The sequence below is a fragment of the Glycine soja genome, chromosome 5 (genome assembly GCF_004193775.1).
Source record: "Glycine soja cultivar W05 chromosome 5, ASM419377v2, whole genome shotgun sequence".
Classification (NCBI taxonomy): domain Eukaryota; kingdom Viridiplantae; phylum Streptophyta; class Magnoliopsida; order Fabales; family Fabaceae; genus Glycine; species Glycine soja.
In genome coordinates, this window is record NC_041006.1 from 38551111 (window position 1) to 38575553 (window position 24443).

Sequence of the window (24443 nt, forward strand, 5' to 3'; positions counted from 1 at the left end):
AATGTAGTTGGTTGGTATCTCTTTCCTTCATAGGGTTGTCACACGTAGCTTTCTTTTTTTTATCGGGGCATTGTGCCCCTTTACGTAACCAAGACACAAAATGTTTAATTAAGAAGATATGCAATATAAAACTTTGACAACTCTATATTGTTGGTATTTTTATTATTATTTAAGTATAAATCTCCATTCAATTTAAAACAAGTTATTTTGGTGGTAAACAACTTTTAGTTATATTTAAATGACGCCCATATCTCTTTGCCTATTTTATTATATATATAAAAAAAACACATTAATCTTTTGTATCTAAAAAGAAAAATGCCTCCTCTTGAAGATTTTTGTTTTTAATCTTTCGAACATTCTAACTAACACATTAACGTTTGTTCGTAAAAAGAAAAATCTTTCGAACAATCTAACTAGACCAAACAAGTGTTGGAAATACCTAAGTCGTTTGTCTAAGTATATACGTATATTTTGACAACTTTTATGAACTTTTTAATTTCATACCTTGTATACTGTTCCATTTTTTTTATAATGAGATCCACAAGTATTCACCAATAAGACATAAGTTATGATTAATGAAAAATCATGATATCTGATATAGTTATAAGAAAATTGGTCCACATCTAAAATTGGGTGGTTCTTTAGGTGAGTTGTTACTCTAATCTAAAAAGGCAGTGACACTTACAAAGACTTCAAGGCTGATGTGTCCACCAAATAATACTGATGATCATCCCCTCGTGCATATTGCTGTCAACACATAATGTCTACGTATATCTTCCAACTCCCCTCGTGCTTATTGCTGTCAATACATAACGTCTACATATATCTTCCAACTCCCAATAATTATAGTTACAACATGGATCTATGTTGACTATGAATTTATCGCTAAACATACTATAAGTGACCTCAAATTTCATCTCACTAGCCCAAATGGAAAACAAATTACTATTTTTTCAATTTCTTTATCAAGCCTTTTTCTTGGTTTAGGACCACTTTTTCAGGATACTGTTCTAGTTTTTCTTTTAAATCAACAAACCTTTCTTTTAATCCATCCAAACATAATAATAGTAGACTCGTCATTAAATAAAAGTGTTGTACTATTAAAAGCTCCACTCAATTAATAATCTTTTAAAAAAAGAATTTTATCAAAATAACATGATCCAATATTAGAATTTCTTAAAAACATACAATAATATTTTATATTAACTATCAATATTTGTGTCGTACATCAAAACCATTATACTGCAATTTGTCCCCCTCACCCAAAAACTGAAGGATCATTGATATGAAAGCACTTTTCCTTCAGCTCCATCATTCCTTCCATTTAAGCAGCCAATCCCAGAATTATATCAGTGAACAAATTATTGGCTGTTTTGAGAATATTCTTCTCTAGCATGAGCAACCTCCTCCTTGTTGCTCTGTCTGGGATGAATTCACCGTGGGTTTTAAATTTACATCGACCATGTCTTCCTGCTTTGTAGAAGAAAGAGTTTCCATCCCTGGCAAGGCAGCAGCAATCTTACGAAACAAAGGCTGCAATTTGGATTGACAGAAAGCATTAAGTACACAAGAGCCAACATGTGAAGGAAGATGAAGTTGAGAAACCACAATAGCAGATCATCAATTTGAAAATCTGATATATCATGGTCACGGGCATCATATAGGAGATTGCTCTAATAAATAAAAATATTGGGATGAATGCAGAATTCACTAATTTTCACCTTGATATTGAAGCCTGCTTTTGCACTGGTTTCTATGAACATGATTCCGAACTCACGGGACTTTGCATCTCCTTCCTCTATTGAAACTTGCCTGTTTAAGTATCAAAATGGCCTTGTAAAAAAAACTTCAGAGTAAAATCACAATATGCGAATAACAAACGCAAAGGGCAAGCCGCTTGGTAAACGAATTTCTGCTCTTTGTAACTACTAATGCATGCAAAGTTTTTGAGATGAATTTTAAGCCATCTTAAAACTATATTTAGTCTACCAGAATTTTACAGTTTTCGGATGAAACAGAACATGTAAACACTAAAATAGAAGGATCAAAACATAATATGGAAACCCCATTATGATAATAAAAAACACTAAAACATCCGCTTAACAAAACAATAAGAATTTAACTTTTCTATATATTAAACAGAATCATGTAAACCAAATTAGCACTCACCTCTTATCTACAAGATCAGTTTTGTTTCCAACCAATACAATAATAACATCACTGCCACGTTCTGTACGAACCTCCTCAACCCACTTGTTAGTGTTCAGAAATGATTGCCTGTCTGCATAAGAACACCTTACCCAGGTTAAATAATTATAAATTTCTGTTAATTTTGATTAGTTGTGAAAAATGAGAACTAAAGCACTTCCAAATACACATGCAAACACAGTTAAGATAAAAATAAAACATAAGAGAACAGGCATGAGTGCAAGCAAGCACGCACACAAACAGGGAGGGAGATGAATCTAATAACATAATGTGTCTTAGAAAATAAGATCAGAACAGTCACTCACATAAGTCTTCATGCACTACAAAACCGTTTTTTGAGTTACTTGGTCAAATAATTTGGAAAAGTTATGTCATGAGAAAATTGATAAAGATCCAGAAAAATCCTGTCAATTATTAGATAATGAAATTGGTATAACTTATAAAACTCACTAGCAACATCATATACTATAACCGCAACAGAAGAATCTCTTATGTAGCTTGGAATGAGACTTCTAAATCTTTCTTGCCCTGCAGTATCCCTGTGAAGTTAACATATACTAAGCTCAGAAATTGTAAGAATAAAGAGTGCCTATAAGGCGTACCAGCAATGTGTACTCTAATATAATTGTTGAAAAATAAATAAACAAATATAAATAGACTGAGCTTGTATTTATGATTTGAAGAGGAGTCATCCTACCAAAGCTGCAGGCGAACAGTTCTATCTTCAAGGTACATTGTTTTTGACAAAAAGTCAATACCAATAGTTGCCTGAAATTTACATAACAAAAAATTTTGTCAGCAGTCTAGCAGCAGGAAGCATAAAAATTGTGAATCGTTGATGGAATAAAAAAATATACCAAGAAAACAAGATTCCATGTCCATTTTAAGTAATTTTATATGATGGCTAATACAAACAAGACAATAATGATATTCATACACCTTCATACACACACCTACAAAGTGTTTCCACTTCATTTTTCTCTCTATTTCTCTCTTCATTTCAGGTCACGTCTTTCTTTTCTCTCTTCAATTTCCTAACTTTCACTAGGTGTATACACCCATGGAGTGTATACATACCAATCATTTCCCTAAACAAGAAGCATTACAAGCAATCAGAAATCTAATAAAACAAGCCTCTTAAAAACCAACACAATGTGGATCTGGAGTGAAGCCCTTCTCAATGACTAAAATTCTTCCCATTCTAGCATTTCGCCAACTCAAAACATGAATGCTGAGCCCAGAATTGATAATGTCACAAAGAGTTTTCAAACAAACGGTTCTATTCCTAGCTACCACTTTAGCTTCCCCTAAAAAATTGAGGGATAAGTTTCAACACAAGAAAAAACTCATCCCTCAATTTTTTTCATCCGATAGCCACAAAATTCAGAGCAAAAGTATATGACAGAGCACATTTTTCTATCTCCTCTTGATCCTCCCAAGTCCTAATTATCGTTGATCAAAACGTCTTAACAAATTCAAATTACATCAAAACTTATTGTGGAACTCATTTCCCAAATAAAGTCACCAATTAAAATTATATATATATATATATATATATATATATATATATATATATTTATATCATGCCGTCATCACAGATTGATTCACGTGAGCGAAAGCACATGCATAAATAAAATGCATGTCGTAAATAGAGAGATCAACGGCAAATGAAAAAGAAATTGAAAATGAGATTGAGATTGAGAATGAATGTGACCTGGTAGGTGGTGTCGAATTTGTCGTACATGAAGCGGGTGATGATGCTGGTTTTGCCAACGGATTGATCGCCCAAGAAAACGAGCTTGTATTTGGCGAGAGGGGACACCGTCGCCATTTCTCACTTTTTCTCCTCTAAGATACCCAACGCAACGCAGATCTGAATCTCCTAAATTCTCTTCTCACAACAAAATTCAGATGAAAAAAGAGAGAGAAAGAGAGGACGACCAAATTTAACGTAATGTCGAGTGCAATGCGTTTTATATATATATAGGGGATTAGAAAACCGCGTCACGCGAACTTTCTAATTTGTACCATGCACCTATTTTATTTTATCTTATGTCAATATATGTATCCTCCCTCCAAAACCAAGACAGATTAGTGTAAGATTTTGCTCTAGTTATATACATGGGGAATACAATCCTGCTCTCTTGTTTTGGGAACACATTTTTGGCATGTTATAAGATATTTTTGTCCTTAAGTCTTCAATATAAATATCTTTTTCAAATATGAAGATTAAATTGTGTTGGTATAGTTTAAAAGAACCTGTAGCAAATACTGGTATAGTTTAAATTGTGTCCTATTTTTTGAGGTGCTTTTCGTTAAAATTAATATCATTATTATTTATACATTGCAGCTTAGAGTCAGCAGGATCAAATTCATGCTCCATATGTGTTGGATGAATGATTATTTTGAGGTCAATGTATTGTTTGCAAGTCTTTATTTTTCAACATTCTCCCATCCTCCCTTCTGTAATCTTTTCATGTGATTTTTTGGGGAGTTCTGTATGGTTGGAAACTTATTTTAAATGTACTAGTGTCTAAAGAAAGGGCAAATTGCCCAAATTTATGATTATTTTTACTGGAAGTGTGATGAAACATTATTGTGACACGAAAAAAAATCATAATTGTTTTGAATTTATAACAACTTAATTTGCTTTGTTTTTAGTTATACTTGCTCTATAATGAACACCGGGTTCCTGTTTGTTATTTCCCCATAATTTGTCATTATCCATTGTTTAAAAAATTCTCTACTTTGGGGAAAAAACATAGATCTTGTGCCATCTTCGTTAAGCATAGATGGGGAAATACTTCGATCGCATTAGATGGCTTTTAATATAAAAAAAAATAAAATTGAATAGATTGATCTGCAGGTTACACTGCTCAATTGTATAGTTTTTCATCTTATTCAAGTTCTGACTCTTCTTCTTCATCATGGTCAGGCTCTGGAGCAGGTTCTGAAGATGGTTCCTAGGCAGGATCTCATCCAGGATCTAGCGCTGGCTCAGGCTCAGGTTCTGAAGCAAGTTCATATACAGGGTCAGGATCATATGGTGGTAATGGAAAGTAAATAAAATCATGCATGCATGTGAGTTAAACCATATTATATATATAATTGGAAATATTAGACACCATGTTTATGTACATGTTGATGACTTTCAGTTTTATAATTGCTTGTTGATGAACTTCACCTTTCCAAATACTAATTTTATTTATGTAATATGCTTGTAATGGTCACGTTGCCCATTTTGCTGATTTTGGTTGTCAACTTTGGTTAGGAATTGGAACAATTAATGGTGCACAGTACACTCACATTTTAAATATTATACAAGTAAAAAATTATCTTCAACTTAAATATAATTAATTTTATTCTTATTTGATTACATTATTCCTAAAACATCATTCATTTAAATATGATTATTTTATATTTATGATAACAAGTTATAATAAAAAATATTTTAAAAATATTGTTTTTACTTGAAATTAGTATGTCAACTAACTTAATTTTAATTTTTTAATTAGTGTGAAATTATTTATTTTTGTTTATATATGATTTGAGAGGGAGTATAAATAAGAAAAAGAAATAATTGAATGATTAAAAATATAAATAAATAAAATTAATTACAAATTTCAAATATTTATAACAACAAATAATTAATATTAATTAATTGGTCGTGCACCGTGTGTGCCACTGCTACCCGGCAAAAAGTACTTCCAAATCCCACCTAACAATATTGTTTTGGCTTAAAACCTTCCTCTCTATTTCTATATTATCAAGTATCCCAAATCCCACCTAATACTGGAACTTTTTTCTGTAAGATTTAAGTTGGGTCATTAGGGATTTATTATTATTTATGAATTTATGCATGTATAAACATATACATGCATGTATTATTTTATTTTATTTTTTTTAAAAAAAGACATTTTAAGATGATTCTTTGAAAAATCATTTTAAAAAATATACAAGACAATTATTAAAAAAACTGTTTTGAAATCTTTAATATTTTAATTTTTTTTTTTTAAAAACATTCTAAAATCGTCTTAAAACATTTACATTCTAAGATTTAGAAAGTCTATTTTCTAAGGTGGTTTTTGAAAAACAGTTTTAAAATTCTCATTTTTTTTAAATCGTTTTAAAATGGTAACTTTGCTAAAATAATTTTTTAAGAATTATCATAAAAAGTGTTTAACTTTCCACGAGATTGGCTTCAAAGATTGTTCAAAATCATATTTGAATGTGTTAAAAAATCACCATAAAAATATGTTTTTTTAATAGTATTAATAATGATAAATTGATAGTATAAAATAATTTTAGATTAACATTTAATCACAAAATTATTATTGATATAACTTTTAAAATAATTTTATAAAACTTATCATAAATTATAATTTCTAATTGAATAACACTATAAAATTATGTTGTAATCTAAGTGCATATCTTTCTTCTCATTAAAAACTCTCATGCTTAGAAGAATATTATTTTTATAATACTAATTTTTTATATAAACATTTTATTTTTTGTTACACAAAATTTAAATGATAGAATGAACCCAATCCAACAAAGAAAACTTCGGAGTTCAAAGAACTAAAAAATGTGAGATACAGTCATGTCAAAATCGATTAAAAATAGTCAATAATGTTAACTAGGACAAATTCGAATTAATTAAACTGTTCCCATAACCATTAGGCAAAAGTCACAATCAACACTTATTCATCAGTAAATTCTAGTTCTCGTGAACAAATTTGAATCAATTAAACTGTTCCCAACAATCCAATAACCATTGAAACGTTAAAGGGGAAATGAAAGTGGCTTCACAACCTCCAAACTCTAAACCACCCCCTCCAAATTTCTCCCCCAGTAAAGAAACACAATCAACAGCATCACCACAACAAGAACCCAACAGAACCATTATGTGGTGGTGTTCTTCCTCTTCATTTGATTGGCATAGTTATCAACACTGGCCACACGATCCTGGCCAACAAAACGATTTGTGACAGACATTCTGGTCATCAATTTGGATTCCTTCTTTACAGGATTCTGATAAAGTGTGATTGGTTATGTTGGATTGGTCAAGAACCTCGAACCTTGAATTGATGATCCTTGCCTTGCAAAACAAGGTAACCATGTCAGACACCATGCGGTCTCTTAGGCCACGTAGGACTTTTGCACTGTCAGTGCACTTTGTCTCTTCATGCAGTTGCAAAAGGTCGAATAAGAGGGTAGCGACCTCTTCCATTTCAACCTTGATTGCTTCAACTTCTTGGAAGAACTGTGAGAGGTTATGGTAATCCGTGGGGTTGTTGAGTTTCCCTGCTTCAATGTCATGAGAATCTTCAAGATTGTCCTTCTCAGCCTGTTTCTTCAGTTCGGCGTAACTTTGGAACGATTTTGTCATCAAATCATTCATCTTTGCAAAATTCTGCAAAACCAACAAAACCCTGAATGAATGGAATGAGAACATAAGGAATTATTGTGGTCTATGGTCTCGGTCAACTTCTACCTAATGCTTAACCAAGGTTTTCAATTCAATTTACACAAGAAAGAACTAATAAAATTTGGTTACATGAAAATTGGTTGGAATCATGGAAATGTGGTTCTGGACCATATAATTTTTCATGAGAACTTTTGAGATATAAAGCGAGAAAGTGGAATACTTGTGGGTTTTCAGGGGAAGAAAATGAAGCATTGAAGCACACCCTTTTGGACAATGAGTTAATTTCTCATTGGACGCAAGTTTTTGTTATGAAACAATAGTCCCAAGTGATCAATGGAACATATATAAGAGAGTCAACGATGATAAAAGGAAGACAAGAGAAGCACCGTGTTCAAAGCATAAAAGAAAAGGAAAAAAAAAAATGTAAAGAATGGAATGTTGAAAATGGATTCTTTTATTCTTCCATCCACAGAAAATTTCGAGAGATTTTACACTGTTGAACAAAGAAATATAAAACCTGAAAAGTTATTGTGCAGTTTCAAAGTGGCAAAACTTTTAAAAAATAGGAAACGTGAATGTGTGAAGAAGAGAATAGTGTGATACTGTGATTGAACCTTGAGGAAAGCAATTTGGTCACTTTTTTCTTGAGTGCTAATGATCCCTCAATGAAAAGCAGCAAACGTTACAAAGCCAAAATTAGAGCTAGAGAAATTAACCTAAAACTAGAGAAAGATATAAAAAGGAAATTAAGACTAAATTAATATTCAAATATTTGTTCATTTATTTCTTGATTTTTAAAGGGAAAATATATTTTATATAATCTTAATTGATACTAATTATACATATATCAACATCACATTTATATATATTTTACTTTAATTCAAAAATTTATCTTATATTTGTATTCTCTATAATTCTATCTTCTGAATCAAAGGCATCTGAATTGAATTGATGTCATATGGTGTGTGTATAAAGGAAGACAAGCTTAATTGATAATTTGATAACAAGTCATTGAATTTCAAATGATGAAATCTATACTCAAGTCAGTTTCGATAACTGAAATGATTGGGTCTCGTTGGTTTAATTTTTTTTTTTTTGGAATATTCATATAATTGCATATTGTCTAATTTTTTTTAAAAGGCTAATGAAAATTTTATTAACTGGGCTAGATGGAACACAAGGTGTGCCCATAATGACCAAATCAACCTTTAGTTGTTTTGAAAATGTTTAAACTATTTAAAATAATGTTCTACTGCATAAACGATATCCAACATGACCCAGTCGTCTCATTAATCTGGTCTGATCGGAAACTGATTATACAAGTTCAAGTTTTACAATTAGACTTTATGTATTTTGAGACTTTATGTATTTTGAGAAAGAATTCAAGTTATACTTCCAGTCATCTCAACTCAGTTTAGTGTTTTATAGCTTTTTGAAAAATGTAAGTTCTTTGAAAACTTATATATTAATAATAAAACTTGGATTTAATTGCACTTTTCATCCCCAAAGTATTATAAGTATGTAATCTTGATCACCCATATTTTAATTGTGCAAATTGGAACCTCTAGATACCAATATGGTATGACATTACTGGTGTATAACCTTTTTCCCTTATAGTCATGAATTTGATTTCTGACTATGTATATAAAAAAACAAGGTCAATCCTTAAATGAATCTTTGAGGGATTAGTCATTTGTTTTGGGGGAACTAAATTGTAGTTTGACGCACGCAACGGTGCAACTTAATTTAATTTTTTATCCCTCCTGTTTACTAGCTAGTAAAGCCCTTTACAAGCAAGTATTTGTAAGGGATCAGAGATCGAATTTCCAGGAGGAGGTGTGAATAAATTATTAACGAATTTAAATCTAAAGATCAAAGTAGATGAAATTCTGTAGCCTTTTTTGTTTTGTTTTGAGATAAGCCTCTCTATTTTTGTAATAACTGATTTTCTCTAATCCAGAAGCTTGAATATCTCATATGTTTGTGTTTCTCATTTCAAGAACAAAAGGGCTTGTGATTCAGAAAACATACTTTCGCAACTGTGTACTAAGTAAAGAATTTTATACTCATCACTAAATTACGATTTGTGTACGTTATATTTTCCAAAAAACTAAAAAATCATGAATTTTCGAGTTGCCATAAATGCCAAATAGACGTACAATGCCTATAAGCCACAAGTCGCCAAATCGGTCACACTATGTAAGGTTGAAGGGGGACAAATAATGGCCCAAATCCTTCTTAATAATCAGATAGATTTTACAATGATTTTGACCCCCAAATAAAATAGGTAAAAATGATTGGAGGGGTGAGGGTAGAAGAAAGGAGATAAATGTCTTATAATTTTTTTTTTTCTGAAATCATATAAAACTATTTTTAATACTTTTAAAATTAATATTTGATCTTAAAATTAAAATCTTCTTTATGCATGGTCATGGTGGGGGTAAAAATACAAGGAAATGTAAACCTAATAAAAAAAATTGTAATAAGACTCCGGGTACCCAAATTTATAATACAAGAAATAGATTTTTTATTAAAGAGAAAATTCAAATAAAATAAAGCGACGTTAACAAAACCATGCACCGTATGCATATTGGGCCTGAAACATTCACACGGTTATTATTTCTACACAACAACAGAATGTTATTAAAGTTGATAACCAATAAGGAAAGAAACAAGTCACCAACCGTATTAACTACAGCCCTACACTGACCACAGAATCAATTTCCAGCATTAAATTTAGACAACATCGCGGGTCTTATACCATTGTCCCTTTGCATCATTTAGTCATCAAAATGGAATGTCTACTCTATCCCAAGTTTACTGCAATTAGCTAAACTATCACCATGAAGTCCCTTCAAGTAGGGCAAGCACAACAAGACTACGGGAGTCACACTGATGGAAGTGATAAAGTTTCAGACAAAAGCATTCTATTTCCCAACAAATTCATCGCAATAGCTGATAGCTTCAAAGGAGAACATTCATGGTACTTCTAGAATAGGATCTTTTTGTAGATTAGGCAGCTAAAATTTCAGTAATAATAACAATATCTACATGTCTAAATGAATTCGAATTCGCATGTCTAACCAAGTATGGTTATGGTACTCCCCCCAGCCCTCTTATTTTCTCTTCCTGGTTTCCATTTTTTCCTAAATTCTACCTACCACTTATGTGTATGTGTTTTCTTTTTCTTCTTTTTTTGTTTCTTTTCTGGTTTGGTCCTGTGCAGGTTCATTGCTCCACAAATCCCAACGGACTTTTCAATTCAAGTCCAGGAAACCACTTATAATGTTCACAAGGTGTAGACAAACTCTTTGACATATTTAAAGCCTTGTAAATGTAGAAAATTATTGACTTCTCCCTCTGAAATGGTTTCTTAACATATTTCCAAACAATCATCAGCGGGGAATATATAGAGCACAGGAAATCGATAACATCATAAGTCATAACACTGTCTTTTTACCAGACTCTTATCTCAATGAGTGACACTGACTGGTGTAGAACATAGTTTTATCACAGGGAGCATAAGAACGGCACATTCCTTTTCTTTGTGGTGTGTGTACGTGCTTTTTACCTTTTGGGATAGGGTAAAGAAAGTTACTCGAGATAGAAAGCACAAAACTTTAGAGAAGGTTTAAGAGTCCTGAAAACAGAACAGCAGAAAACATGGGCAAACTAACGGGGTATTTCATATTTGTTATTTTTTTCTAATATCATTTTCAATTTATATGTTTTCACTGATAATTATAAAAAAAATGTAGCACTATTTTTATTTTATTTCTTTTTTTAAGATCTCGTGGAGGAAATGGTGAAAATGGCAAAGCACTGCTTCTACTATTTCCTTAAACAAAAACTAAAAACAAGAAATATAATTAAAATAACGTTTAATTTTTGTAATAAAAATAAAAGAAACCAAACAGCTCAGCAACTCGTGTCTTAATCATTTTGTACGATAGCTCTTTTGCTGTAACATCATTACGCACGTTGGTCACTTTTTTTTTGTAACAACAGTACCCCTTGATATCAAAGTGCGGTTACATAGGACAATTGGAAATTCAGCCTTTGATCTCAAATTCTGGCAATGTGCTCAAGCTCGAAAACTTCCCAGGTGGATCTGAAACATTTGAAACAATTCTAAAGTTCTGTTATGGCCTCCCTATAGACTTCAGCCCAGATAACATAGCTGCACTAAGATGTGCATCAGAGTTCCTAGAGATGACTGAAGAACTAGAAGATGGAAATCTCATTTCTAAGAGTGAAGCTTTCCTCACCTTTGTTGTGCTTTCTTCATGGAAAGACACTATCACTGTTCTGAAATCTTGTGAAAACCTATCTCCGTGGGCTGAAAACCTCCAAATTGTAAGAAGATGCTGTGATTCCATTGCATGGAAAGCTTCTAAAGATGAGCTCACAAGCGAGGATGCGACACCTAATCAAGAAAGCTGGTGGTTCAATGATGTGGCAGCCTTCGGCATTGACCATTTTATGCAGATCATTTCTGCAATAAGGGCAAAGGGAACCAAACCAGAGACCATTGGTAAATGTATCATACAATATGCCAAGGGATGGCTGCCAGGAATGGAGGTGGAGTTAGAAGGGCTTAGAGGATATGGGCATGAAAAGTGTAACCTACAGTTCAGTATTTTTAGTGGGAAGAAGAAAGAAAGCAGTGGACACAGCAAGGAGCAAAAGACAATTATTGAAAGCCTAATAAGCATTATTCCTCCTCAGCAAGATGCAGTCTCATGTAAGTTCATGTTGCAGATGTTAAAGATGGCCATGATGTATTCTGTATCACCAGCTCTCACAACAGACCTTGAAAAGAGAGTGAGTTTGGTGTTGGAAGATGCTGAGGTGAGTGATCTTCTAATTCCAAGATATCAAAATGGAGATCAAGGAAAAACGGTCATGTGAGTATGTAACAATTCTCCTTTTTTTTCACATGTTGGAATTGGCATTAATGCCAAGGTCAAATTTAACTTCACAGCCCTCTAAACCAATTTTTTTTTTGAAAAAAAAGAACCCAAGAGTTATGAAAACGACTAATGACACTAATATCTATCTTTTGTCTTTTTCTATTCTTTTCCCTCATTAGTAGCATGACTATTTCATCTGAAGAATGCACCATGCTAGACATAGATGTAGTGCAACGAATTGTGGAATACTTCTTGATGCATGAACAACAGCAGATTCAACAGCAACAGAAGACTAGGAAATTCAATATTAGTAGACTCTTGGACAATTACCTAGCTGAAATTGCAAGAGATCCAAATCTTTCAATTACCAAGTTCCAAGTTTTTGCCGAATTTCTACCAGAAAATACTCGATCATATGATGATGGCCTATATAGAGCCATTGACACCTACCTCAAGGTCATCGTTTAAATTCTTATTTTCTTGTGATTCAGTTTCCCGTTTTAACTAAAGGCAAATAAAACAAAGTTTTGACATTCTGATATTGACATCTCTCCAGACCCATGCTTCACTGACCGAGCATGACCGTAAAAGACTGTGCAAAATCATGAACTGTGAAAAACTCTCACTTGATGCATGCCTTCATGCTGCACAGAATGAGAGATTGCCCCTAAGAACTGTTGTCCAGGTAAAGTTTGCAATCTCTGGAATCAAACTTTTTCAGCTTTATACATGATAAATTAACAGATGACCATTAACAACAGTTTTGACAATTTCAGATTCCACCAACAAAAAAGAAAAACTTGATGTGATGATTATATAGCAGAATTCACAATTCAGATTTAGCAGCATCTGTTCTACAAACACAGTAGTCAAGTTAAACATTAGAACCAATTTAGGATAAATTATATTATTCATTATATTAATAATTGTAGCTTCACAAACCTTTTACTTTTACATTCAATAGGAAAACCTTAAATACTAAAAGAATCTATAGGTGAATGGAAATTTTTTAATATAAGTAGGATAATACTAATCCTCCTCATAAGCAGAAAAATGAAAACAAAACAGAAATGCTCCCCAAATCAATCCCTCCCTGAAGCCACATGCCAAAGGAAAGGCCAGAAAAACAATCCTATCCCAATGGAAAATAGTTGACAGTAAACTCTACAAATTATTTCCTCTATACACAAAGGCTTTTTTTTTATGTGACAAAGATTGTGTTTTACTAACCTATAATGATTTAAAAATAAAATTTCTCTTAAAATTGCAGTAAAGCATAATTGGTTTAGAAGAGAGAAGTTTAAAGACCAGAAATGTTGAGATATGACAATCATCATGTGGGGAGACTCAACAGAAAGAATCAAATATTTTCCAAGTCCACTTTTAATATGAAAATTGAATTCTACAGAACAGTGTCGAGGAACTGGTTCACATAATATGCATCCCATGTAAGACAGTGAGGTAGCACAAGAAATTATAGTTAAAATTACATAGCATTTTTAGAGCTAAATGAGTAGAATGATGATTTGGCATAAAAGCTGCCAACTGAAATCCTGAATGAAAGTACACACAACATGCAGATTCTATTTTCAGAGCAAGTAAAGATGAGGGCAGCAATGCATGAGAAAGAGCCAGCACAAATTGGAATCCAATCTGAACAAGAGGGAAACCATACATCTGCAACTATGGACATTAAGGCACTCAAAGCAGAACTTGAGAATGTAAAGTCCCAAATGGTAGAACTGCAGAATGACTATTGTGAATTACAACAGGAGTATGAAAAGTTAAGCAACAAGCCAAAGAATTCATCAGGCTGGAGTTTAAATTGGCGGAAGATTAAGAACTCCTTACATACAAAACCAGCAGGAGTTGAAATTGGAGACAGACAGGATGCACCCAAGTCACCAAACACCATTCTACGTAGACTAAACCCTAGAAGAAGGCTCTCCATGTCTTAAAAGTATTTCATTTTTCAAGTTTCAGCATAAAAAGTCCTGTAGTAAAAACACCCAGCTAGCCATTCTTTATATGTAGCATATAGATTAAATTTTGTATCTTAAGATATTGTTGACTTCAAAGAGAAAAGTTTCTTGTAGGCTGTAGCTTTCCATATAGAAACAAAGACTCCCAAATAAAGCAATACAAGTATACTGTATACATACCTGAAAAGAAAATGGAAATGTGACTAGATTACTGATACAAGCTCATGGCCCCTAAGAACGTACAGTTGATAGGACACCAACTAATAACTTATAAGTTTAGCAATGAACCATAAAAGATGCACATGAAGGGAAAACAAAATGCTCTAGCATTGCAGAAAAATGCAACTTGAGAGGAAACAATATCTGTGAGTTCAAATTAAAGGAAATATGCTGCTAATTTATAGAATTCACAATCAAATTTTACTTAAGGGTGTTTGCTTACGCTGGTTTGGCGATTAACATGTTCCTTCTATCAGTGAAGTACTTGGTCATTTCAAGATAAAGATTCTTGGAATCATAGCCATACTGTTTATAGTGACAAGATTTTTATGTTTATGGTAAGCACTAAATAACAAAACTGCACCCAGCCTACAAACTTCCAAACTCAAATTCTGGGTTTTACATTATTATTACTATTCATACATGGGTGAAATGAATTATATTAATTCATATTCATTTTTTAAGATAAATAAGTTAATTTATCATTTCGAATATAAAGGGTTGGCACTTGACACAATGCATAGAGAAGAGTTTATAATCGAAGAGCAATTGGTCTCACTTCCTAGAACAAGCACAGAGTGCTGCAGAACTACAGAGATAAGTTTATGTCAACAGTCAATTAGCTAAAATATCATTCCCTATGAGCAATTGAGCATTTCTAAACAGTAGAACTATTTCTTTCTCAAACTGAGCATGGTTTTATTTGATTCTGTTGTGTGTGTTTCACATCAAGTTAGTCCCAAGATATCAAAAGTTAAAAAAAAAATCATCATCTGATTTTAAATTATGGTCACTGTTGTGATTTCATTGCAAACCATGATATTGCAGCCAACATTACAGATCCTTTTTAAGTCCTTATACAGCACAATCGCCATTAATCGATAAACTCCAATAAACCACTTTAACATCCTATGTTTTTTATGCCCAAATGGAACCAAAAAAAAAAAAAGAGTGAACAAAACAATTGACAAGAGAATACTCAACCCCCCAAAACTAAACAGCTAGCAGTGAGTGGTCAACATCTTCTCTTTCTTCTTGTCTTCTACGGTAGAACGAAAGTGGTAAGGATCCTGAGAGAACGAAAGTGGTTTCTTGAGGGTGACGTAGGCCTTCTTGTAATCGGGTTTTGCGACCAACGATCCCGCGTAACGCTTCTTCTTGCCCTTCATGTTCAAAGTTCGCACCTTTTCGACCTCGAAGCCGTAGAAGGTTTCTAGGAAGCGCTTGATTTCAACCTTGGAAGCTGAAGGAGCAGTCTTAAACGCGATTTCTTTGATGTCGTTTGAGGAAGTGCTGGGCATCAGTGGCGTCATGGGAAGGTTTGTGATGTGTGCCATCGATTTTGATTTGAACAGTGAACACTTCTTTGAAGACAACGGTCTCCGCGCTTCCTTAAACCCTGCCAAAGATCAAAACCCTCTTCCTCTGCCCTGTACCTATCAAAACCCTCTTATGTGTTGTTCCTTTTCTAGTTGTTCTCATATTGTCCTTTGAAAATTATAAAATTAAATATTAACATAAACTATCACAAACTAAATGAACAATAGTCCAGAAAAGGATATTAGAGAAGCAAATTTCATCAATGCCACCGCAACCTGTTTTTGGTCTCTCTCTTTATTTTGTTTGTATTTATTTTCTTAAATTTGTATAGAGAATGATTTTTTTTAAGAGAGTACAGTGAAGAAATTAAAAATAAAAATATTTTTACTACCGCAAAAAATATTTTTATAAGCTTATTTTATTTGGATAAGATATTTCTATTTTTTAAATTTAATTTAAATTTAAATCCACACTCTCATCAAACATTTAAAAGTCAATTATGGGATAATTTCTAATTTATAGGTTTACGATGCGTTTACCAACTTTTTCTATTACTGTTATTTGTTGAAAGCTAATTTACTATCTTTAAGATAATTCATAAATGATTGAAAGAGTAAAAATAGTACCAAGAAATGCTGTTAATATAAAAAATTTATATGGTCAACCAATTCAAAATCAAAGTTAACATGACTTTTAAGAAACTTACGGGTGAAATAACACGTGTCCTGCATATATATTAAATTTAGACTTCACAAATTTTTATATTATTGTATTGTATTTTTCCATGTATTTTTTTCAGTTTTTTTTAGTTTTTATCTAAATATAAGTTAGTATATATATATATATATATATGTATGTATATATATGTATATATAAACTATATATGTCATTTAAAATTCATTTGTGTTTTTAAAAAAATCTTTATAAATGCATTTTAGATATACGCATAATTTTAATAAGAGATGTTCATAATGAAAAAATAAATAGATTATATTTTGTAATTATTATTATTTTTTAAAATATTTCCATAAAAAAGAACTAACATTAATGAATACAAAGATAAGAAAGCCCTCATAATAATTTTGTTAATTATATTTTGGCTAACAGCCACTCATAACTCATGATTTTTCCCTAGTAATTTCAAACATTCCCAACTATGTTTTAATATTTGTCCAAACCATGAAAATCATTCTAGCTAAAATTACCTCCATTCATAAAATTGTGTTTTTTTGTGAATTAAAAAAATGAAAAAACTATTTAAAATGTATGTTATACAATTAAATAAAGTTGATGAAAATCTAAAATAAAAATTGAGTTGAGAAAGTTGATGACAATTTAAAATTTAAAAAATAAATTAAATCTAATCAAGTAAAACTTCTACATAACTAAAACTAACAATCTATATATAAATAAGAAATGTTCTTATTAAACATTGATCATGTTCTCCTAAGTGAAGTGTTATTTCTTTGTTGCAACAACCTTATTAAACTTTTGATATTAAGATGGTACATTTATTTTGGTAGATTTTAAGATCAAGTGTCTTTTGAATGTACTTTATTGAATTTCCGAGTATCTAAAATTTATAAGAATTATAAAAAACCTAAGTGAAGTATTATTTCTTAGTTGCAACAACCTTTTGTTTACCCGTTCTCTTATATTATCAAACTATTTTTTATAAAAAGAAATTGAATTGTAATCAATGAAAATTATTTAATTCTACAAAATCTATATAGAAAGTTAAAATAAGTGGGAAAAAACAACATAACTTATATTATTCACTTACATATTGTACCAAAAAGTATTATTCACTTACATATGATTTAGTAATATCTTTTTATAATTGATTTTAGAGATTAGATAAAAATGAATTTTATTTTTTTATAAATTTTGATTGGTAATAAATAGATGTGTAAATTAATTTTCTTTCTTTTCTTTCCTTTTTTTTTTTAATTTTTGTAGTGATTGACCCTGAAGGTGGGATATGGAAGACATGTTTCAGTTTGTTTGCAATGTTTTGATGTCAAGTTATTCAAAACATGAGGTCCCTAAAGATGCAAAAGCTGTTTTTCAGCTCATTAGTCATTAGTAATCGGAAGGCAGTGTCTCTCTCTTTAATGTGATGAGAATTGAATTGATGTCGTGTGTATCCAATGATGTTACATTTATGGCCTTTCTCATGTTCTTGAATAACAACATATGGTCCTGTTCGAAGAGAGACACCATGTTGTTCTATTCAAGTAAAAGAAAAAAAATTATCCTAATGCTTCAGTTCATCAGAGATAAAGGATTAAATGACAATAGATAAATATTTTTCTGAGTGAATCATTGGTGATCATTGTCTCCTACGATATAAATATCAAATTGAAAACCCTGTAATCCACACAATAATTGATCATTTAAAGATTCCAGAGTATTAAAAAAAAAAGAGCTCTGTATAACATCCTAATTCTATTGAGATCCACAAGACATCGAAAAGAATGCTTGCCTTCTATGTTCTATCATTTACAATATGCTAATATATTCTGGATAAGAAAACAAAGTAGTTTCAGGGGGAACGAATGAAATAAATTCCCCATGGTCAGATTCTATGACTCCTTCTTCTTAACCTGGTAGGGGTATTTCTGGTATATTGAAATGCTAGTGACCACTAGTGGAAGAGCCACAAGGCAATACAATGAAGGTGGTTTTCCATCGAAAATAAACTGTAGCAATGCTGTAATGAGTAAAGCAGAAACAATGACAAACCCCTGCAATTTCATTGAATGAATGCCACTGTAAGTACATTCGTACAAAACAGAAAATGTGAAGAATTTTTAACCCTAATATTCCCTACGAAAGAATTTTCATCATGTCCAGCAATTTCATTGAATGAATGCCACTGTAAGTACATTTGTACAAAACAGAAAATGTGAAGAATTTTTAACCCTAATATTCCCTATGAAAGAATTTTCATCATGTCCGGCAACTCCTAATTACTAAGTACCAAAAGTTTGTGCAGTAACTGCCCCTACTGCTCCACCGATAAGGTGCAATAATAATTTTCTCTTAATCAACATTAATAGTGCATGTTAGAATTTAGATTAAATCTTCCAAAACCATGAAAAAACAAATGCATGTAATATGTTTCATCCAATTAACCTCCAGATTATTACGTGATGTATGGAAATTGTAAACTAGCAATAAGGACTGACTAACATCTGATCACCATTCACCATTTTATCTGTCATCTGAGGAAAGTGCATCCTAAAAGTAATTCAGTAATGGTTCACAAAGTTAAACTTACCTTTCTAACACCACCAGCATGGCTTGTAACTAAACCAACAAGAATTCCACCAAGGGCATTGAAAATTACTGGGATCTGTGATTAAAAGTTAATGTGCATCAATATCTATCCATTAAAGACAAAATAACTCTTGCATATGGATAAAAACAGCCAGAACAAGGCACTAAAAAGTTCATATTATGAATTTGCAAGTAATTATCATACTCACAACTCTCTATTGCAGTTAATTACAAATTTAGCATCAACTAGAATGTACGGAATTAATCAAACCCCCATTCCCCAACAAAAAAAATAAATAACTGTTAACAATCCATGAAAAAGTATAGGTCCAAATTTACATGTATATGCATATGTTTGGCAGAGGTCAGAATATCAAAATTTGAACCTTTCAATTTTATATAGAGTGTATTATCTTTTTAGTCCTTATACTTTTTATAATTTTTGTTTATAGTCCCCGAACTTTTTTTATCTATTTTTAGTCCTTCAACTTTTTTATCATCTTTACTTTAAGTTCCTTAATTTTTTTTCTCCTCCTTACTTTTAGTCCCTTAAAAGGATTAAAAGTAAGGAAGGAAAAAAAGTTTAGGGACTAATAGTAAGGATTGAAAGAAAGTCCAGGGACAAAAAACAACAAAAAATTCAGGGATTAAAAACATAAGTTCTAAAAAGTTTAGGGACTAAAAATATAGTTTACCCTTTTATATATCTATGTGTTGGCTGCATGACAACATATCTAACAGTTCTAAGAGTTATATCACAGAAGTCAAACAGCAGTAAGAACATTACCAAAGTAAGAGGAGTCCAACCATAGAAAAACCCATGTTGTCTCATAGCTTCTCCATCTGGAGATTTCAAAGTACTGGCAAGCAAACATAGACTTCCAACAATAGACATTTCTATAGTCATCAAGTATGATGAGTGTTTCTTAACCTGTGATAGAAGGAATCAATAGATAAATATTAATATCGATCAATCAAGGAATTATAATATTGAACAGAAAATTGAAAGTTCTGGTAACCTGTGAGGCCCACTGACACAAGGATGAAGCCAGTCCAGAGAGCACTGAAGAAACTAATACAGGAATTATTCCATAGAATAAAATTTGATCAGCATTGCCACTAGCAGAACCTTTGCTAGAGCCTTCGCCGACACTTAAAAGAACTGCCGCAACTATTAACAAGAACAAGGCTCCAATTTGCTCAATCGATTGTTTTTGCCTGCACAAACCATTATCAGATGCCTAGTGTACAGTGTTAGGATTATAGGTTAGAGAAGGAAAAGCGATACTGGTGGCTAACAGTTGATGAAAATATGATTATGGATGTAATCTGTTACAAACCCCTAACCCAATATTCCTATTTATGCTAACAATTAGGTCAAGTACTATTAGTACTATTATAAGGTCAAGCCCACCAACTATAAGACTAATAACCTTATAACACTAATTTATTAACATCCCCCTCAAGCTAGCCTTATAACACTAAGCTTTAGTTTGTTAAAGTAGCAGAACAACACAAATAAACACAACCCATTCTAACCAAAGCTACCACGAAGAACAAAAAGAAACCAAGCAAAATAAAAGACGTTGAACCATCCAAACACAGCAAAGAAAAGAAAAAAATCTGAACCCAAACAAAGCATAAAGAATTAATGCAGAAATCCATCCAGTAAGAGAAGAAGAGAAGAAAAGCCTCTCAGAAGAGTCTCCCAATAATCACCCTCTGAAACTGTTGCAGAAACACCCAAACAACAGAACAAGAAATCAGCATATCCAAAACACCTAAAAATAAAAACAGTGAGTGAAATACATCAAACCTAACAATATAGTTTGAAGGTTCCGGAAAACACCAAGTGCATGTCAATGACCAACCCCCAAATCACAGACTGCAAGAATATAAGTAGGTTCAAAGAAAACAGCCTACTCAACCCCAATATAGTTTGCAGAATAGATTACTTTTAGTTTTGAGTTTTTTTATACAGAAACAACAGCTCTAGAGTGAAACCATTTGCTTAACATAGATAACAATTTGGCATATCCTCTTTCACAAACATGCATGAATGGGTTTGTCAAAAATAGCAGAAATATTAATCGTTGTAATTATAGCAACATACCTCAATATGAAATATGTAAAGAATGCAGTGAAAAATATTTTTGTCTGATTCAGCATTGAGAATGTGAGTGAATCAATATTCTTGAAAGAAATTTGCAGCAAACTATTTTGCAATGCATATATAGCTGCAGGAAGTCCTAATGCAGTCAACGCACCAACCAAAGTCCACTCTTTATACACTTTCCTCAAACTACCATCTTTAGCCATGAAAAACACTGCACATATAACCTAAAAGGCAGATTACAGAGAGAGATGAAAGATCCCATTAAAGAATAAGAAAAGTACGCTGTAGTACAGGTTTTATAATTAGGCATGCCAAAACTATATAGAACAGTTCAAGATTTACCTTTGCAAGCTCACATGTCAAAACAGATGAAGTCACAATAACTTCATGTCTGCAGGAAGTGGGGAAAATAGGTTATAAGACACGCTTCACATGGTCATTTACAATCATCATATCAATTTATGGTTTAATGCACAAGGAAATAAATGACTTAAAAGATGTTACAATTTAAAATCCACTAATCACATGAACATATTTATTTTAACCTTAGTTAAAAGAGGAAGCAGATGATTCATAACGATTATCATACAATACAATATTGGAGTTAACATCTGATAGAACTGGACCAGAAACAGAGGCAAAGAATGTGTGTATTATTATAATAGTGCACCCAAAACGGAGTACAGATGAGTTTCGAGGTCTCACCACCCTCCACTTCCCAAATTCTCTCCCTAATCCCTCTAATTCCCCTCTAATAGACTATTTATATTTTCTTAACCAACTAACAGTTAGTTCTAACTATCTAACAGTTAGTTATAACTAATTAATAGTTAGTTATCCTAGCTATCCTAACTAACTGACAGCTAACATACACCTTTCCTCCACCTATCAACATCATATCCATGTTGGATACACAATCAGATATGCCAGCCTGGATATGCAATTTTTTTTTTCATTTCAAATTTTTGTGCCAATATGGATGAAAATGGGATGTAATAAGAATAGGATACAAGATAGTGGATAATGACTAATGCTGACTTTCGAAACATTTGTGCCTTTATAATTTTTGATTTTGGCCTTCTATAAGAATAACCATGCATAAATGACTGAAGGAACAGTTGCTGGTACTGGAACCATGCACAAGGAGAAAGAAGTAAATTGAAATCTTAAAAAATAGATGGCAAAATAGCCAACTTAGTTTTCATAAAATCAATTCTAGGCTAAATGCATATGACCAAACCAGGAAAGGGCTATGCTTAAAACATCACCATGTAACATGTTGTGCTATTTAGAGTAAGAATAACTGCATGGATAATCCTACAGATATTTGTAACATTATCAGAAACTAAAATAATAAATAAGGATTGATTTAGCTCCTCTAATGTGAGGAAAGTGCACTTTAGAGGATAAGTGAGTTAAAACCATTACTTAGAAAACAGCAGTTAAGAATTTTAACAACTTCATAATGCTATATATGTGTATATATTTCATCACAACCTCAACCATTGATTTTCTTATCAAGGATTGTAGCTGCATTTTATCCAACAAGGACACCAGTAACTTAAACTGATCTTCATCTGAATTCCCACTTTCCGATCATGTCTATCTTGAATTTTATGTGTACAAGTGTATGTGTGTGACATGCAAAACAAGGTGAAAATAATGCAGCTAAATCTAAATGGATTTCTAGAATCCCTGCTTCCAGACAAAGCCATGCACCATTCCTAAGTAGGCCTTCAAATTCATATGTCTAAGAATCAATACAAAAGGAAAGGATGCATTCAAGAGCTGAATGCTGATTTCTCAGAGGCCTTTTATTCCTTATACTTTATATTTGATCAAGTGGATTTCTTCTACTGCTTAGAGACTCTTGTTCTTTTCCTTTGTTTTAATTTTTTTTTTCCAGTGGGATTGCATACCCTCCACAGTGCCACCATTGCCAACTTTGATATAGTTAAAATATTTAGCGTAGCTTGTTCAATTATGTCAATCTCGTGATCCTAAACCACCAAGTAATACTACTTACCAATCTTACTGCAACAATCACAGCATAGATCAAACGGAAAATAATTAATCCTGCTAACGATAATTAAAATAGCGAATATTTTCTATGCTTAATAAAAAAAAAGATAACTAAATCCCAGGTCCAGGACTTTTTATTTTACTCTAAAAAAATATAATAAACGGTTGGGCAGTAACCAACGGTAACTACAATTACAATTTACAACCGTATCGTGAATCGAGAAGAAAAGTATAGAATTGAAACCGTGAAGGCTGAAAAATGAAAACCTGATGAAGCGTTGGGAGATCAAAGGTTGAGCTCCGTATTGGAGAGCGAGGAGAATGGAAAAGAAGTGAATCCTTGCATTATTCATCCCCAGACCCTGAGATGGCGGCGGTGGCGCCATTCAGGGCTTTGATTCTAATTCCTCCGATTTGACGGTGAATGAATATAGAACACAACAAGATACTCACTCCATGTAACGGCCGCAAAGAAAACGACGACTCATATAAGTCATACGTACTTGCCACGCCTGCTATAAAACGACGTCGTTGCCTATTCCAGGAGACGAACGAATTGAGCATGTTTGATATTTAATATTTTTGCAATAAACCATCGAATTAAAAAAAAAATCTCTACAGATTTAATTATCATCATGGGACGTTTGGGAAAAGTTTTTTCATATATGAAAAAGTCGAGAATGTTTGGTTTGTCTTATATGTTTCATATAAAATATATAATTAAAATTTTTCTTTCACTCGAAAAAGTTAGATGTTTGTATCACTTGAGAATGTTTTTGTGGGGGTTAAAATTCATTATCAAGAATCATAAATTTCCTTTAAGATTTTTAGAAAAAAAATTATCTACCAAACATCCCTTCAAGAAAATATACGTACATATGAATAATATAATTATGAAATTTCTTTATTTTTCCTTATACATTTGGGTCGATCTAGTGATTGAAATTTGAATT

The 24443-nt window shown here is 32.1% G+C and overlaps 5 protein-coding genes across 8 annotated transcripts; 1 reads left to right on the forward strand and 4 right to left on the reverse strand.

The window, feature by feature from the left end:
• Positions 1–1166: 1166 nt before the first annotated feature.
• LOC114413108 (ras-related protein RABH1e) lies at positions 1167–4170 on the reverse strand. The gene is made up of 6 exons (XM_028377317.1): positions 3923–4170; positions 2906–2976; positions 2659–2747; positions 2170–2281; positions 1722–1812; positions 1167–1533 (listed from the first exon to the last, which is right to left on the reverse strand). Exons 1-6 carry the CDS (start codon positions 4037–4039, stop codon positions 1390–1392), a joined length of 624 nt encoding a protein of 207 aa, XP_028233118.1. The 5' UTR covers positions 4040–4170; the 3' UTR covers positions 1167–1389.
• A 2983-nt stretch (positions 4171–7153) lies between these two features.
• On the reverse strand, positions 7154–7609 carry LOC114411375 (syntaxin-112-like). Its single transcript, XM_028375076.1, has one exon. It carries the CDS (start codon positions 7607–7609, stop codon positions 7154–7156), a length of 456 nt encoding a protein of 151 aa, XP_028230877.1.
• Positions 7610–10347: 2738 nt separating this feature from the next.
• On the forward strand, positions 10348–14748 carry LOC114413110 (BTB/POZ domain-containing protein DOT3-like). Of its 3 annotated transcripts, XR_003666865.1 has the most exons (7): positions 10348–10619; positions 10863–10932; positions 11645–12543; positions 12729–13005; positions 13106–13234; positions 13820–13997; positions 14130–14240. XR_003666865.1 is itself a non-coding variant. In XM_028377319.1 (6 exons), exons 1-6 carry the CDS (start codon positions 10480–10482, stop codon positions 14505–14507), a joined length of 1890 nt encoding a protein of 629 aa, XP_028233120.1. In that variant the 5' UTR covers positions 10355–10479; the 3' UTR covers positions 14508–14748. The 3 variants fall into 3 exon arrangements, 2 of the variants coding, with proteins under 2 accessions (XP_028233120.1, XP_028233119.1); XM_028377319.1 differs by lacking the exon at positions 13820–13997 and having other exon boundaries at positions 10355–10619; positions 12732–13005; positions 14130–14748; XM_028377318.1 differs by lacking the exon at positions 13820–13997 and having other exon boundaries at positions 10356–10619; positions 14130–14748.
• A 1003-nt stretch (positions 14749–15751) lies between these two features.
• Positions 15752–16087, reverse strand: LOC114411376 (50S ribosomal protein L23-like). Its single transcript, XM_028375077.1, has one exon. The coding sequence runs from the start codon at positions 16085–16087 to the stop codon at positions 15752–15754; it is 336 nt and encodes a 111-aa protein (XP_028230878.1).
• A 2337-nt stretch (positions 16088–18424) lies between these two features.
• Positions 18425–24001, reverse strand: LOC114413111 (UDP-N-acetylglucosamine transporter ROCK1-like). Of its 2 annotated transcripts, none has more exons than XM_028377320.1 (7): positions 23758–24001; positions 21811–21859; positions 21466–21692; positions 20372–20570; positions 20140–20283; positions 19354–19428; positions 18425–18817 (listed from the first exon to the last, which is right to left on the reverse strand). In XM_028377320.1, exons 1-7 carry the CDS (start codon positions 23874–23876, stop codon positions 18656–18658), a joined length of 975 nt encoding a protein of 324 aa, XP_028233121.1. In that variant the 5' UTR covers positions 23877–24001; the 3' UTR covers positions 18425–18655. The 2 variants fall into 2 exon arrangements, with proteins under 2 accessions (XP_028233121.1, XP_028233123.1); XM_028377322.1 differs by lacking the exon at positions 23758–24001 and adding an exon at positions 22014–22142.
• Positions 24002–24443: the final 442 nt, after the last annotated feature.